The 17,596-nt window shown below is 34.5% G+C and overlaps 1 protein-coding gene across 1 annotated transcript in view; it reads right to left on the bottom strand.

Annotated features, from left to right (window-relative positions):
- Nucleotides 1-17,596, bottom strand: part of DNAI4 (dynein axonemal intermediate chain 4) — a 90,990-nt gene that overhangs the window by 45,663 nt on the left and 27,731 nt on the right. The window contains 4 exon segments of the mRNA XM_049618516.1: nt 7,555-7,694; nt 11,333-11,489; nt 13,111-13,223; nt 15,066-15,250. Coding sequence (XP_049474473.1) covers nt 7,555-7,694; nt 11,333-11,489; nt 13,111-13,223; nt 15,066-15,250 — 595 coding nt within the window.

Below are 17,596 nucleotides of genomic sequence, written 5' to 3'. Positions count from 1 at the left end.
TAAAATACCATAGGAGGTAATTGTGTCTTTCTATGTTGAAGTACTTAAACTTTTTTCTTCCTTTAACTGAAAGTTTAGTAATTTGAGTAAATAGGAATATACTGTTATGTGATCACTAATAATTGCTACATAAATAAAGGTACATGTTATAAATTACATGAGCAATATAAAATGTTAGGGTGATTTAAAGTTTTTTCTCATTTGAGAATAACAAATAACATGGGTAATTTTAGTTTGGGTACCATCATGACATTTGTACATTTGAATAAATTAACCTAAGAAATAAAAAAATCTCAAACCACATGCCATAATAACATGTACAAAATAAAACAATAAATAATGAATGTTTTTTTGGTTTTTGTTTGTTTAAGTTTTTATTTAAACTCAAGATAGTTAACATACAGTGTAATATTAGCTTCAGGTATACAATTTAGTAATTCAACACTTCCCTGCAACACCTTGTGCTCATCACAAAAGGTGCATTCTTTAATCCCCATCCTTAATCACCTACTTAACCCATCCCCCTACCCAACTCCCCTCTGATAACAATCAGTTTGCTCTCTACAGTTAAGAGTCTGTTTCTTGAAGAAAAAGAAAAAAAGCATGATTGTGACTTCCCAATTTTATACTGTTTTTTATACTAAAGAAAGTTTTAACTAATATCAGAAAAAAAGCATTCCCAACTATATCTGTGTTTTGCGCGTTTCTGAGTCCAGAATATGTCGAAACAGTTTTTACCCATTTTAAAATATTGTTTCTCTCTATTAGTTTAACTCAGACTATAAAAGAATAGCAATTAGCCATATAACATTTGCAGAAAAATAATTTTATATTTTAGCTGAGTAAAAAGATATGCTTACTGTGAAAAAAGAAAAGAAAAATATGACTTATATTTCCATCACCCAAAGATAATAACTGCTAACATTTTGGTCTATGTCCTTCCAGAGTCACATATGAAGAAATATGTGTATTTTTTATAATAGAAATGAGCTCTTACCAAGCTTTTTAAAAAAATTTTTTTAGAGAGAGAATGCATGTGCAAGTGGGTGGAGAGGGGCAGAGGGAAAGAAAGAATCTTAAGCAGGCTCCATATTCAGTGCAGAGCCTGACCTGAGTCTCAATCCCACGACTCCAGGATCATGACCTGAGCCAAAATGAAGAATGGGATACTCAACCGACTGAGCCACCCAAGAGCCCCTACACATGTTTTTATAAAAGACATTATTGTAGTATAATATCCATAGAAAACAAGCTGGTTTTATGAAATCTGCAAAGATTTATTGAATTATACACTTATTGAATTATCTATTTATTCGAAATGCCACTTTTATAATAAACTACTATATGTCTACTGTCAGGTGGAAACTTTTCCTTCACTCTCTGTGAATCTTTACAGAGGGAACTTCAGCTAAATTAACACCTTGACCTCACTATAACCCTCATTCGCTCACTGCGGAGAAAAGTGACTAATCCTATAGGACAGTTTAGAAGGCATTGTGCTTAGCCACTTCCAGATTCTTTTGTTAGGTCTGTTCAATGGCAGAAAGCATGCTTCCTGGTCAGGTCTCACCCCTAAAAAAGAAGGTCTGTGCTGGTCTAGCTGTGCTAATTACTACTGGTAAGATCTATTCTGAAAGGAAGAAATGCCAATTCCACTTAGCTGCAGATTTAAGACTACATTTTTCAATTAACTTTATCAGTAATAAAGCTAATATTTGACTTCCATCTCTCTGACTCCTGCATCTCTTTCAATTTCATCCCAAATCAGGCAAGGAAGACATATTCTTTTCTTACTGATCCATAAGACTTTAATATTTAATTGGTCTGCACTGAAATTTTTGAATATGGACTATCTCTCATTATTTTTAATTAAACTTTTCTATGAAATACTATCATTCATAGAAGAGTGTATAACACTTATATGTGTAAAGAATTACTACCATGTACTCACCAGCCAGGATAAGAAATAGAACATCTCCAGGTGATTAGAAGCCTCCTAGACACTCTTCTATCATAGCCCACCTCCTTCTAGCTACCTCAAACAGAAGCACATCCACTTTTCCTAACTTTTGGAATGGTCATACTCTTGCTTTGCTTTAAAAGGTTTCTCCCCTGTGGTAGATGCTGTTACTGTCCTGCCCGTATCTGTTATGCATTACCTCTTACTGGCCAATCTGCAACTGCCAGCACCTATATTGTTTTGCTTGGGGCCATCTTTGGCCACTAGGGCCACTTTGATGTGCACAAATCAGGCCAGAAGTACCAAGGAACTAACAAGCCCATCAGCCTTCAAACAATGATTTAGAAAGTTGGAGCATGATAAGATAACCTGGCTCCCAGATTCTCTAGCAGTATTGAACTCGTTACCAAAAGAAGTAATTTGTTAGATCACATAACCTTTGTTGGCTGCCTACCCTTTCTTGTTTCACTTACTCCCCTACCAGTGTTTCTTAGGATTACCTCCAAAATAAACTATGTGCACTCAGATTCTTTCTGCAGAGGTTTCTTCTTGGAAAACCTCAGGTAAGGCTCTCTGATATATGTATACCTACACAATATATACTTTAGTTTTAAAAACTGAATAGCAAACACTATCACAGATGAATAAAAAGAGAACAAAATCACTACTATTAGAGGAGGACTACTAAAGGAGGACTCTCAGGAGAAGATCATCAGAACAGTCTGGGTCACATTCTGACTTCAGCTTCCCTGAGAGTTTACAAGAGCCACTTATGAAGAAATCACATGGTGAGATCATGAATGTGTCCTTGGAAACACAGAACTTAATCTTCACAGGGCACCTGACAAGCTGGGCATCGAATATCCAATGAAAGTATGGTTAGGTAAGTGGGATGTTCTATATTTTCTGTTCATCATGTCTTCTCTAAAGCAGTCAGGGTAAAACAGAACATGTCTGTGCAGGGAAGGATTTCTAGGAATGTGTCCATTTCATTTAGCTATTTAATTTATTGGCATACAAATGTTCACTTTTTTTAATAATCTATTTTATTTCTGTAATGTCCTCACTTCCACTTTTCATTTTAGTAATTTGAATCTTCTCTTATCTTTCTTTAGTCAATCTAACTAAAGTTTTGTCAGTTTTGTTGATCTTTTCAAAGTACCAACTTTTAGTTTCATTAGTTTTTCTCTATGTCCACTCTAATCTTTAGTATTTCCTTCCTTATGCTGGCTTTTGGTTTAGTTTTATCTTATCTCATTCTTAATGTGTAAAGTTAGATTATTGATTTGAGATTTTTATTATTTTTTTTTATATTGAAGTATAGTTGACACATAATGTTACATTAGTTTCAGGTGGGTATCTTCTTTTTTAAATGTATCTGCAGCTGTAAATTTCTCTCTAAGCACTACTTTCACTATATAAGTTTTATTATGTTTTATTTTCATTTTCATTCATCTCATCTCAAAATATTTTCTAATTTCCCTTGTGCTTTCATCTCTGATGCACAGGTTGCTTAAAAGTGTGTTGTTTGGGGTGCCTGGATGGCTCAGTTGGTTAAGTGTCCCACTTCAGTTCAGGTCACGATCTTGTGATTTGTGAGTTTGAGCTCCGCGTCCGGCTCTGTGCTGAGAGTTTAGGGCTTGGGGCCTGCTTCAGATTCTGTGCCTTCCTCTCTCTCTGCCCCTCCCCTCTCCCACCCCCCTTTCTCTCTCAAAAATAAACATTAAAAAAGTCATTTAAAAGTGTGTTGTTTAATTTCTAAATATTTTTAAATTTCCCAGTTTTCCTTTTGTTATAGGGTTTTAATGTCATTAAGTGTGGTCAAAAAAGATATTGATTTAAAAATTTTTATTTCCTCTTGTTTATTACCTAACATAATGGTGTATCTTGGAGAGTTTTCCATGTGAACTTGAGAAAAAAATGTGTTTTCTGATGTTTGGGATGGTGTATATGTCTGTTATGCCTAGTTTATATTATTATTCAAGTCCTCTATTTTCTTTCTCATTGATAATCTCTCTGGTTGTTCTGCCCATTATTGAAAGTGGGGTACTAAAGTCCCAACTCTTATTGTAGAACTTCCTATTTTCTCCCTTCAATCCTATCAATTTTTGCTTCATATAGTTGGAGGCTCTCTTGTTGAGTACATATGGGTTTATAATTGTTATATCTTGTTTATGGATTGAATTTTTTATCAGTATATAATGCTGTTTGGCTCCTGTAATAATTTTATGTAAAGTCTACTATGTCTGATATTAGTAAAGCCCTCTCAGCTTTTTTTGGTTGCTATTTACATCCTTTCCCCTTACATATTTTTGTCTGTGGCTCTAAAGTGAGTCTCTTGTTAGACAGCATATACTTGGATCATGTTTAGTTTTTGTTTTTTAACCCATCCTACCAATATCTGCCTTTTAATTGGAGAATTTAATCTACTTATTTAAAATAATTACTATTCAGGAAGGATTTCTTCCATTTTTGTCTTCTTTATGTCTTATGTGTTTGTTCCTCAATTCTTTCATTACTGCCTTCTTTTGTGTTTACTTGATTTTTTAATGGTGTTCTGCTTTGATTCCTATCTAATTTTCTTTTTTGTAATTTTTGAGTTATTTTCTTGGTGGTTGCCTTGCAGATTACAATCAATTTCTTAAAATTTTAACCACCTATTTTGAATTAATACTACCTTACTTCAATAGTATACAAGAACTCCTATACAGCTCCATCACACCCACTTTGTGCTGATGTTGTCACAAATTACATCTTTATATGCTGTGTGTCCATTTGTATAGTTTTATAATTATTGTTTTATGCATTTATTTTAAATTATATTGCAAAAATAGTGGAGATACAAACCAAAATTATAATGCTGACTTTTGTATTTACCTATGTAGTTACCTTTCCAGTGCTCTTCATTTCTTCATATGACTTCAAGTTATTGTCTGGTGTCCTTTCATTTCTGCCTGAAGGAGTCCCTTTAGCATTTCTTATAAGGCAATTCTACTAATGCTAAATTGTCTTGGCTTTTGTTACCTGGGAATTTCTTATTGTCTCCTTCATGGGAAAGTATTTAATCTTAATTATTTAATTTCTCCCTCATGAGGATTATTTGAAGGATATAGAATTCTTGGTTGACAGTTTTCTCTTTCATCTCTTTATGTATGGCATCCCACTGACTTCTGAACTCCATGGTTTCTGAGAAATTGGGTGTAATCTTATTGAGGATCCCTTGTACATGAAAAGAGTCACTTTTCTTTTGCTGTTTTCAAGATTCTCTTTCAACACTTAATTATAATGTGTCTGAGTGTGGATCTCTTTATCTTTTTGGGAGTTTGCTGAACTTCTCAGATATGCAGATTCATGACTTTTATGAAATTTGGGAAGTTTTTTGGCCATTATTTCTTCAAATATTTTTTGTTCCCCTTATCTCTTTTTTCTCCTATCATTCTGAAATTCTCTTTCTGTGTATATTGGTATGCTTGGTGGAGCCCCATAGGTCCTTCAGGCTGTGTTCAGTTTTCTTTATTCTTTTTTCTTTCTTCTCCTCAGACTAGATCATTTCAATTGACATGTCTTTAAGAATTGCAGATTCTTTCTTCTGCCTGCTCAAATCTGCCACGGATAACTCTAGTATTTCCATTTCAGTTATTGTACTTTTAATCTCCAGAATTTGTTTGGTTTCTTTTTATAATTCCTGTCCCTTTATTTATATTCTTCTTTTTTCCATACACCATTCTTGTTTGCTTTAGCTCTTTGCCCATAGTTTCCTTTAGCTTTATCAGAATGTTTGATACAATTGATCTAAAGTCTTTGGCTAATAAATACAATGTCTGTACTTCCACAGGGAGAGTTTCAGTTAATTTATTCTTCAAATGGGCCATATTTTCTTATTTCTTTCTATCCTTTGTAATTTTTTTTGAGAACTGAACAGTTTGAATATAATAATGTGGTAACTCTGGAAATCAGATTCTTCTTGCTCCTTGGAGTTTGTTTTTGTAGTTTGCTGTGAGTACTCGTTGTTTGTTTGCTTAGTGATGTTTCTAAACTATTTTTATAAAGTCTGTATTCTTTGTCATGTATCATCGCAGAAGCTTTTGGTCAGCAAGTGTCATGACAGAGATCTCCTTGAATACCTGAATTCCTCCACCCTCCCCGACCAGTCCATCAGAAAAAAACAAGACAGAAAAGAAAAAGAAAAGAAACAGACAAACAAAGGATAAAAAACCTCTCTGGGTCTTGTAGAGTGGGTCAATGTTAAGGTATTCCTTTAATGCTTAACCAGGCTGTTTACATGTATGCCTTAGCCTTCACTTCCTGCCTGTACTAAGCCTGAGATCAGCCAGAGGGGAAAGCTTAGGATCTTTTCAAGTCTTTCCTGAGCTTGCATCTTGTCCTAGGCATGCACAGGACTTTCTAAATTTCCCTGTATATACAAGCCTTTTTTAATATCTTAATTTCCCAAAGATCTCCCTCCCTAGCTTTTTCTCTCAGGCTTACAGTGTGTTTCTTGTTTGACTCCATTGTATTCTTTTGCCTCTAAGAGAGATGAGTTGTTCATTTACTTTGCAATATTTGTTGGGAATGCAATATGCACAGCTGCTTTACCGCCTGTGTGTCCTGAGTTAAAAAAACAAAACAAAACAAAACAAAACAAAACAAAAACAAGTGCTCTGGGTCAGTCCTTCAGGTATTCCCAGGCAGGTTAAAACAAAGAAGCCAAATCCTTTGAGAGTAAGGTCTGCTCTGCTTCTCTGGAACCAGAGGCCAGGGTCTCAAACTGGGAAGGCAGGCAGTTGCCTTTAAGACCATCACCATACTGAGAAGGGGAGTAGGGCAAGAGTGAGTAAGAATGCCACAAAACTTTCCTACTAATTATAAGTTACCCTTGGCTTGACTTAGCATTTGCTTAGAAGTTTTATTTTAATCTTTTCAAAGAACTAGCTTATAATTTTGCTGAATAACAAAAGCCATTAAAATTAATAACTTTTTTCTAATTACCTTTCTGGCCCTACCTCACAGAATTTTTGGCTATGCAGGGTTATGAATTTATGAACATTGAGAGACAGTAAGTGTAGTACAGAGCACAGGTTCTAGAACCAGACTGTCTGAGGGTATTACTGCGTGCCATACTAGCTGAGTGACGTTGGTCAAGTTAGCTAACTTCTCTTTGCTTGTTTCTGCCTCCAAAAATGGAGAGTAACAATAGTACCTACCTCATTGTGTTGTCGTGAGAATTAAACCAGTTAATAAATGTGGAAGGCCTAGAATAGTGTCTGGCACATTTTAAATGCTATTAGTTATGGTTAAGCAATCAGTTTCTCTAAATGTTTCATAAACATTTGAATAGCACAAAATTCTATAATAGAGTTTCTATAAATATCAAAATTATAATTATGTTATCTAAATCATCTATATTTATATTTATTACTCATTATTTGTCAAGTTCTAAAAGCTATAGATTACAGGACCTAGCTGCTATTGTGATTTGACCAAAGTATTTCTATCTTTACTTCATATATTTCAACATTTATTTGTTAACTGACAGACTCAAAGAATGTATATTAAAATATGTACTTTATCAAGCAGAATGAAATATAAATTACCTTTGTCTTCTTTTACGATTTTGTCACACTGAACATCTTTATTCTTTGGTGCTCCATTAATAGTCTGCATCATCCTTTCAGCATATAAGTCATTGCCTAATCTATTTCTACAAAGGGTCTCATAATTCTTGTTTCTCCGCCTATAAAATATAAAGTATATTCAACTCATTAATAAAAATTATTGCCATGGATATTATCTCTTTATATTATGCCTTCTCTTTAAAATTATTTTCTTTAATGTGGATTTCACCAAATGTGAAGTGAGAGTTCAAAAAACTCCTTAGGAAAAGACTGCACTTGGGGCGCCTGGGTGGCTCAGTCGGTTAGCATCCGACTTCAGCTCAGGTCACGATCTCATGGTTCATGAGTTCGAGCCCCCCCCCACCCCCCGTCGGGCCCTGTGCTGACAGTCCAGAGCCTGGAGCCTGTTTCAGATTCTGTGTCTCCTTCTCTCTCTGCCCCTCCCCCCACGTGTGCTCTGTCCCTCTCTCTCAAAAATAAACATGACAAAGAAAAGAAAAGACAAGACTGCACTAAACTACCTCCAAAAGACTCTACTTACTATACCTCCCAGCATCCTTACTACTTTCAGTGCCCAACGACGTGCTGGCACTATCTCCACACAGTTTTTATGAACTCTGCTATAAACACTGAAAGCTATAAATTTCCTTCAGAGTACTACATTTGTGCCATCCTGTAGGTATGTGCTATTTTAATAATTATTTACTTCTGAGTATTTCTTAAATTCCAATTATGATTTCTTCTTTGGTTCATAAGGAATTTAGAAAATGTGCTTTTTAACCTCCAAATGTGTATCTGAATGTGTGTCTGTGTTTTAATTGAGATTTATGTTATTAATTTTTAACTTAATTCTATTTGTGGTCAGAGAATTGAGTTTGTATGATACTATTTCTTTGGAATTTTTGAAACCTTGTTTCATGGTCTTGTGCATGAATGATTTTTAAAAATAATTGGTGTGTGCTTGAAAAGAGTGTGTATTCTCTATTGAATGCAGAGTTTTATATGTGATCATTAAATTATGTCTTTGGTTCAAATTTTCTATATCTATGTGAATTTTATATCTGGTTGACATACAGTAATTAAGAGAAGCAAGTTTAACACACCTACTTATACTTAACAAGTTTCTAATTTTTGCTTCATATACGTTGAGGTTATTTTATTAGGAGTATTCAAGATTAAAATTATTATACCTTCCTATCATTATAAAGTGATCTTCTTTGTCCCTAGTAATGCTAGGTAATAATTGGTTTAATTATTTCTCTGTAGATGATTTTTTTTTCTTTTTTCCTTCTGTTTTTAAAATCTTCTTTTGGGGGTGCCTGGGTGGCTCAGTCAGTTAAGCATCCAACTCTAGCTCAGGTCATGATCTTACGGTTTGCAGGTTTGGAGTCCTGCATCAGGATCTCTGCCGTCAGCAGGGAACCCACTTTGGATCCTCTGTCCCCCTCTCTCTTCCTCTGCCTCTCCCCCACTTGCTCTCTCTCCATCTCAAAATAAATAAACACTGATAGAAAAATAAAAAGTAAAATCTTCGTTTAGTATTTGGTATTCTGGAGTATCAATATAATGCACCAAGTGCATTTCTTTTTTGTGGATTTCTTTTTATTTATTCGTTTCTGTAAAGTGGTGCCTTAATAGCTTGGGAACATCCTTACCCACTCTCTTTGAACTCTTTGGAGTTCATCTCCTCCATTCTTCGTATTTTGATATTTTGGAACAAACCAGGTACATTTTAGACCTTTATTCTATTGTCAATTTCTTTTTTTAACTTCTCTTTCATACTTTATATCACATTTTTCTTTCCAAGGTTTATTTTGTAGAATTTATCCAGACCTATGTTTCAATTTATTAAATGTTTGATTATGTCGTGTTTAAATTCAATGTTTTCTGTTTAACTTCAACAATTATATAAATATACTTTATTTTAAAGTTCTTTTTAGATGTTTTTGCAAATATGAGTCATCATTTCGATAGTTTCTTGATGTTAGTGAGGTGTTAACACTATCTTTTATTTAAATATTTCACATATATTTTATATTCTATATCTCATAATAGAGTCCTAATATCTCATTATCCATAGTCCTCAGGGTGTAGATCTCTGGTCTGTTATTTCTTTTAATTCTCATTCATAGTACTTTTTTATTGGTTTGGTGTATTTTTACCAAACTCAATCTGAGGGAATCTTGAGTCTAAATGGGATATGCTTTCCTCCAGAGAAAATTCATGTTTGCTTATGATATTAGCTTTGAAACCTGGGATCACTTGAGATAACTGAAATCCTTTTAAGGACTTTCCTTAATACAAAAATGTCTCTTTTAGTTCTCTTAATTTGTGCGGGTCCAAGACCTGCTGGACTCTAGATCCGTGTGTTAATTTTAACGTTTGCTTCTAGCATCTCTCCACCTCTGATTTCAGATCACGTATCTATCCATTTGTTATTTGCTCCTTTCCTTTTTCTGGTGTTAAGAGCTTTCCCTTATGTCTTAAGAATTTCAAAGTGTGTTATTCAGGATCTACTTGTACTATATTTTATAGTCCAAATAATTCTAGGATGTTTTATATTTGGGTAAGAATAATATCCTAAAAATATTTTATTGATAGATTTTTAGTACTTTGAATCGTATTCAAATTATATTTGAATCTAAATAATCTGAATAACTATATTAATAATGTATATATTTTTTTTATTTTTGAAAGAGAGAGCGTGAGCACAGGAGAGGGGCAGAGGAATAAAGAGAGAGAGAATCTCAGGCAGGCTCCAGGCCCAGCACCTGGGATCAACAACACAAGCTGAAATCAAAAGTCAGACACCCAACTGACAGAACCACCCAGACACCCCAAAAATCTGTTTACAGTAGCTACATTAATTTCAGACAGAGCAGACTTCAGAGCAAGGCAAATTATCAGAGGGGCATTATAGAGGGGCATTACATAATGATAAAGGGGTCAATTCTCCCAAATTCTCCCAAAAAGGCATAACAATCCTTAATGAGGCAAAATAAATGAGCAAAAACTAATGATCTATTTGAATTCATTAATAAGGAGCAATGGAAAATCTGCTCTAATATAGTAAATTCAGTTATTTTCCAATAACATATTTTTACTTAAGTTTTGAATATAAAAATGTCAGGCCTTTCTTTTTATTTTTTAATTTTTATTTTTATAAAATGTTTCATTTATTTATTTTGAGGGAGAGAGAGAGGGAGAGCATGACTGGGGAAGGGGCAGAGAGAGAGGGAGACAGAATCCCAAGCAGGCTCCACACTGTCAGCACAGAGCCCCATGCTGGGCTTGATCCCACGAACTATGAGATCATGACCTGAGCCAAAATCAAGAGTCAATCGCTTAACCTACTGAGCCACCCAGGCACCCCAGTCCTTTCTTTTAAACTGGAAATAACTTACATATGCATAAAAGAAAAAAAAATATCATTAAAACCTTTATTGACACTTGGAAGCTTCCTTTATTTCTTTTATTATTTGACTTAGTAGTGTACCCACTTTTTAAAGAGTATGGTAAACCTATGGGTTCTTCCTCTAGAAAAAAGTACATACAACATAAATAGTTTTCAAAAAAAACCCCACAAACACTTTTCATATCATTTCATAAGGCACATATATAACTTTATATAGAACTTCACCAAGCACGTATGCCACCAGTATTTACCCAGGAATGCCCCAAAACAGAAACAAGGATAGGAACTTCTGACTTAGCATTTAAATTACAGAAGCAATATAGACAATTGAGCCATACATACCTTACTTTCATAGCTTCTTCAGATTCTACAGAAACCATGACTGTTGGTAGGTTAAAAAATCTTAGTGTTTCCGTCTCTGTGAGTATTATCTCTATAGTCTTTTCTAGGTCTTCTTTTGTTACAATTTTTCCAGGTGTTGCCCTCATAACTCGTAAATCTAAAATACAAGACTTAATAAAAATCATTTACTAATTGCTATTTTAATTATCATTTTACCGAAATATGATGGGTCATATGTTGCAGGTGGCTTTTATGTGATCAAAGAACAGACCATATTGTGAGATGTATTCAATCCCTTCAGAGGGATTCAATCCCTCTGAGTCTGGGTAAGATTACAATAATAATCCAATGCTCCTTGTCTATCTCTGAGAGGATGATCTTCCCTCCTGCAGCAGACACTGCTGATTGCCAAGTTTTCATTGCTAAGGCTTTCCCCCTTCCCTTGCCTCTTTCCATTAAGAAAATCAAGTGTTTAGTTTCCTAGCCTCTCTTGAAGCTAGGGTTCACCATGTGACAGAGTTCTGGCCAATGAGATAACAGTAGAAATACATAGGAAAGAAGACTTTCCTGGGGAAACTTTTACTTTCCTGATAAATAAAAGTGATATGGCTGGAGCTATTGCCTTTCTCCTTTCTGCTTTTAATGTGCATATAATATCCAGAGCTGGGGCAGATATTTTGAGACCATGAAGCAAGAAGGAAGAAGAAAAGGCTTAAGGAAAGAGAACAGCAGAGTCGCCAATCTAGAGTCTCACAGTTAAGCCACAAGATCCGATCCAAAAGCTATCTACCTTTTAAGTTCTTTTAATGCGAGAAAAATAAATGATTATTTAAGCCAATGGTAGTTGGGCATTACTTGTTGTCAGAAGTAGTCCTGTTACATATCTTAACACCAAAGAGTCTATGAAGCACTTTTCCAACCTTATGAATATTTTCATTAATCCTTCATTATCATCTTAGCGGAAGAGACACTCTTACTGCACTCCAAGGCAAGCGTTCCTCAAGTAGGTACCCACTTCACCCAGCACTTTTGATCATCCATTATTTCCTCATTTTTTTACCTTTACTTTCATAATCCTTTACCTCATGTTTTATGTTCTGCTTGGAAGAAGCCACCCCTATTTGTTCTCCTGATAAATTACTAATCATCTTTAAAAACTCAAGTCAAAAGTCAATAATGTTCTCTGTTAATTCTTTTCTTTTTTCCCACCTCAAAGGTGTTAATCTTTCCATTCAAAGTGCTCCCATCACACTCTGCATATATCCTATTATGGCACTGATCACAGTGTAACAGAATGACTTATCTCCTGAGTTAGAAGCAGAGCACTCCTAAAAAAATTTTTTTAATGTTTATTTGAGAGAGAGAGAGAGATAGAGCGCAAGCAGGGAGGGGCAGAGAGAGAGGGACACACAGAATGTGAAGCAGGCTCCAGGCTCCAGGCTCTGTGGTCAGCACAGAGCCCCATGTGGGGCTCAAACTCTTCAACTATGAGATCATGACCTGAGCCAAAGCCAGAGGCTTAACTGACTGAGCCACCCAGGTGCCCTAGAAGCAAAGCACTTCTCAAACAGTATCTGTGATTCCTGAGGCTGGTGGTACAAGATTCTCACCTTGGGAACATTGATACTACTCTGGTAATTCTCCCGTAGCTACCCCTCTGGCCAGCATTTAGAAATCATTACCAGAGTTCTTTTATCTCAAGTACCTGACAAATAATAAGTATATTTGCTAAAGAAATAAGGGACTGATACTGAAATAAATGATCACATTTTCATTACCTGTAAAACTAGTCAATTTTTCTCGTTTATAGGATGGTTCTTCTAGGTCTTCTGCTATTGATTCAGTAGTAGATACACTTGACTTAGAAACTATACTGCTTCCTAAAACTGACCTTTAATAATGAAAAACAAAATTATTCATTTATTTAGATGTTCTTATGGGTAATTGAATACATGAACAAAAACATTATCATATTGAGAAATCAAATATCCTATAATCATATAAGAAAAATTGATAAAAGTAAACTACTTCTTTAAACATCAAGCTGATTTGTAATGTTCCTTAAGTAAAAAGTCATTATTAAAAAAAGTCATTATAAATAGAATTTAGGGATAAAACATGTCAAACCTATATCCAAAGTCCTGTGATGGATTCCCAATATATTGAGAATAAAAAGCTAAAATACAGCTTATCTATCCAGTCTCTCCATCTTCATTTATCACATTTCCCCCATCCCACCCCCTTTTTAAGTTACTCAATCTTTTGGCACTTTCTTACTTTAGAGTCTCAGCCTAGAACATTCTTCCTTTCATTTTTCACCAATTTTCTGCTCTTCACTCAAATCCCATCTTAAATGTGATTTATTCAATTTTATAAAGGCCCTCTCATGATTTAATTAAGAGAAAATCTATGTACTGGTTAGGAAATCAATACATTGAAGCATACAAAAATAATTTCTTTAAACATGTAAGCAACATAATTTCGTGATATTATATACTTTTCTCCCCTTTCTACTTATAGGTCCAACTTGTCCTCAAAAAGGTAGGTACAGCGGGGCGCCTGGGTGGCACAGTCGGTTAAGCATCCGATTTCGGCTCAGGTCATCAATCTCACAGTTCATAAGTTTGAGCCCTGAGTTTGGCTCTGTGTTAACAGCTTGGAGCCTGGAACCTACTTTGTATTCTGTGTTTTCCTCTCTCTCTCTCTCTCTCTCTGCTCTTCTCTTCCCCTACTTGTGCTCTCTCTCTCTCAAAAATAGGCAAGTAATTTTTTTTTTAAAGGGTAGATACAGTTTACTGGAATATTCTTTGTTTTACAGAGCACTCCTATGGCTACTGCATGCAAATTTTGAGTCAGACTCTAGAGCAGCATATTTTCTCCTAAAATGTGCTTAGTTAACTTCTGGAACTTTTAATTGGTCAAATGGAAAATTACACACTCAAATATTTCCCCATAATCTTTAGATTATTTTAGGACATACTGTTTAATTATTGCAAACATTCTGAACTTCTCTACCATAAACATTAATAAAATTTCACTTCACTTACATAAAGTGTCTACATAACACATGCATAGCATTTCATTTACAAAAAAAATTATGAAACAAAAGATAAATCAAACCCTAGGAGAACATGGATTTACATGGGATATTGGGGGAGCGGAGCTGCTTCTTCCCATAAGTTGTAGCATAAAAGAAACAGAAGAAATACGTCTGTAGGTATGTGATTAGCCTCATCTTTTGGTTCCTCAAGAAAACTTGTATAAAACCCATATATTTTCTCAGAAATGTTTGGTGTGTTGGAGAACTCTCTTTTATTCTTATTCTTTAATTTTTTTTTACATTTATTTATTTTTGAGAGACAGAGCACAAGTGGGGATGGGGGGCAGTGGGCAGAGAGAGAAGGAGACACAGGATCTGAAGCAGGCTCCAGGCTCTGAGCCGTCAGCACAGAGCCTGAGGCGGTGCTCGGACTCAGAAACCATGAGATCATGAGATCATGAAGTCGGACGCTTAACCAACTGAGTCACCCAGGTGCCCCGAGTATTGGAGAACTCTTAAGACATGCAAACCTCTACACCTAAGTAAAACATGAGGGGAACATAGAGATGGCACACTAACATAGAGTGCAGGTGGGAGACCGAAGACAACTGACATCTAAGTTACATACATACAACTTAAATGAAAAGACAGCACATGTGATATAAAAAAGAACAATAGAATTGTATACTCTACCTTGTAAAGTGCCCTAACATACTAGGATTTAATGTATTCTGATAAAGGCTATAAGAAGATATAAATTCTGCTGCAAATGATCCTTCTCGTGATGTCAGTAGTTTATTTGGCTTTGCTGTACCTGTATGTGGATCTGGATGGTAAAGAGGTCGGGGAGTGACATCAACTCCATGTGCATCAATTACCTGTGGAAAATCATTATTTAAAATGAAATAGGTAAAAAAAAAAAAAAAAAAAAAAAATGGTGGAGGGTTCTGAATAAATAGGCCCTAGAAAACAAAAAAAGTCGTAGGAAAAAAAGTATAATGTTTCTAGGTTGAAATAAACATGAAAAATTGAATAAAAGTTTTTATGCTTAAAAGGTTTCTTAACTAGGCCTACTTTTCAAAACAGTCTTATTCATGTTTTTACATGAATATATATGAGTAATATATGTTATATATAAGCAATGTATATTAATATCAGGGAAATTCAGAAAGGTAGAGAGAATTCATGCAGATTGTTAATATTTTTGTATATTTAATTTTAATCTATAAATTTAAAAAATCACTATTATTCATTCAATATTTTATTAATAAACATTTCCCAATTTTTACATATTTCTGTTTGTTTTTGCCTAATTCTTAATCTTTTCAATTATGAAATTTAACACATACAGAAATACAGGTCTTACATTCAAGTTTTTAATCCACTTTGAGTTAATTTTTGTGTATGGTATAAATAATGGTCCAGATTCATTCTGGCTTTCCAGGTTTCCTAACTCTACTTATTGAAGATACTGTTTTTTTCCCCAATGTATACTTTGCTCTTTGATTGTAAATTAATTAGTCATATATGTGTGGGTTTATTTCTGGGCTCTCTATTCAGTTCCATTGATCTATGTATCTGTTTTTGATCTATGTGTTCATGTGCAAATACCATACTGTTTTAATCACTATAGCTCTGTAATATACTTTGAAATCAGAGAGGGTGATGTTTCCAGCTTTTTTCTAAGACTGCTTTAGCTATTCAGGGTCTTTGTTGCTTCATACAAAATTTAAGATTATTCTATTCTGTGAAAAATGCCATTGAAATTTTGATAGCAATTGCACTGAATCTGTGGACTGTTTTGGATAGTGTAGACATTTTAACAATATTCATTCTTCCAATTCATAAGCATGGAATATTTTTCCATGCATTTGTATCTTCTTCAATTTCTTTCATTACTGTCTTGTAGTGTTCAATATACAGATCTTTTACCTCTATTAAATTTATTTCTAGGTATTTAATTTTTTTAATGTTTATTTTTCAGAGCGAGAGAGAGAGAGAGAGAAAGAGAGAGAGAGAGAAAGAGCGAGCATGAGCGGGGGAGGGGCAGAGAGAGAGGGAGACACAGAATCTGAAGCAAGCAAGCTCCAGGCTCTGAGCTGTCAGCACACAGCCTGACGCAGGGCTCGAATCCACGAACTGAACCATGAGATCATGACCTGAGCCAAAGTCAAACACTTAGCTGACTGAGCCACCCTGGCGCCCCTATTTCTAGGTATTTATTCTTTTAGATGCAATTGTAAGATTGTTTTCTTAATTTCTCTCTCTGAGCACTGGATATTAATGTGTAGAAAAGCAACAGATTTCTGTATGTTAATTTTATATCCTGTGAATTTACTGAATTTATTTACTAATCTAATAGTTTCTGGTGGAGTCTTTAGGATTTTCTATATATAATATCACGTCATCTATAAACAGTAACAGTTTTACTTCTTCCTTCCTAACTTGGATACATTTTATTTCTTTTTCTTGACTAATTACTCTGGGTAGGACCTCCAGAATATGTTGAATAAAAGTGGCAAGAGTGAGCATCCTTATTGTTTTCTTGATCTTAGAGAAAAAGTTTTCAGCTTTTTACCATTGAGTATATATACAGTCTAATTATGTTGAGATACATTCCCTCTATTCCTGATTTGTAGAGTTTTTATCATAAATGGATAGTGAATTTTGTCAAATGCTTTTTCTGCATCTATTGAGATGATCATATGATTTTTATCCTTTATTTCATTGATGTGGCATATCACATTGACTGATTTGTGAGTGTTAAGTTAAACCATCCTTGCAACCACGGAATAAATCCTACTTGAACATGATCTATAATCCTTTTAACATATTGTTGAATTTGGTTTGCCAATATTTTGTTTAGGGTTTTGTATCTAAAACATCAGGGATATTGGTGTTTTTCTTTTCTTGTGGTGTCATTTGGTTTTGATATTGGGGTAATACTGGCCTCATATAAAGAGTTTGGAAGAGTTTTCTCTTCTTCCACTTTTTGGAAAAGTTTGAGAAGGACTGATATTAATTCTTTGAATGTTTGGTATAATTCACCAGTGAAGCTGTCTGATCCTAGACTTTTGTTTGTTGGGGATTTTTGATTGCCAATTCAATCTTGTTAGTAGTAATTGGACTGTTCAGATTTTCTATTTCATTATATTTCAGTCTTGATAGGTTGTTCATTTCTAGAGACTTATGCATTTCTTCTAGGTTGTCCAATTTATTGGCAT

Source organism: Panthera uncia (assembly GCF_023721935.1).
Source record: "Panthera uncia isolate 11264 chromosome C1 unlocalized genomic scaffold, Puncia_PCG_1.0 HiC_scaffold_4, whole genome shotgun sequence".
In the NCBI taxonomy this organism is placed as follows: domain Eukaryota; kingdom Metazoa; phylum Chordata; class Mammalia; order Carnivora; family Felidae; genus Panthera; species Panthera uncia.
The sequence above is the reverse complement of the archived record's forward strand: the minus strand, read 5'-3'. Positions and strand labels throughout refer to the sequence as shown.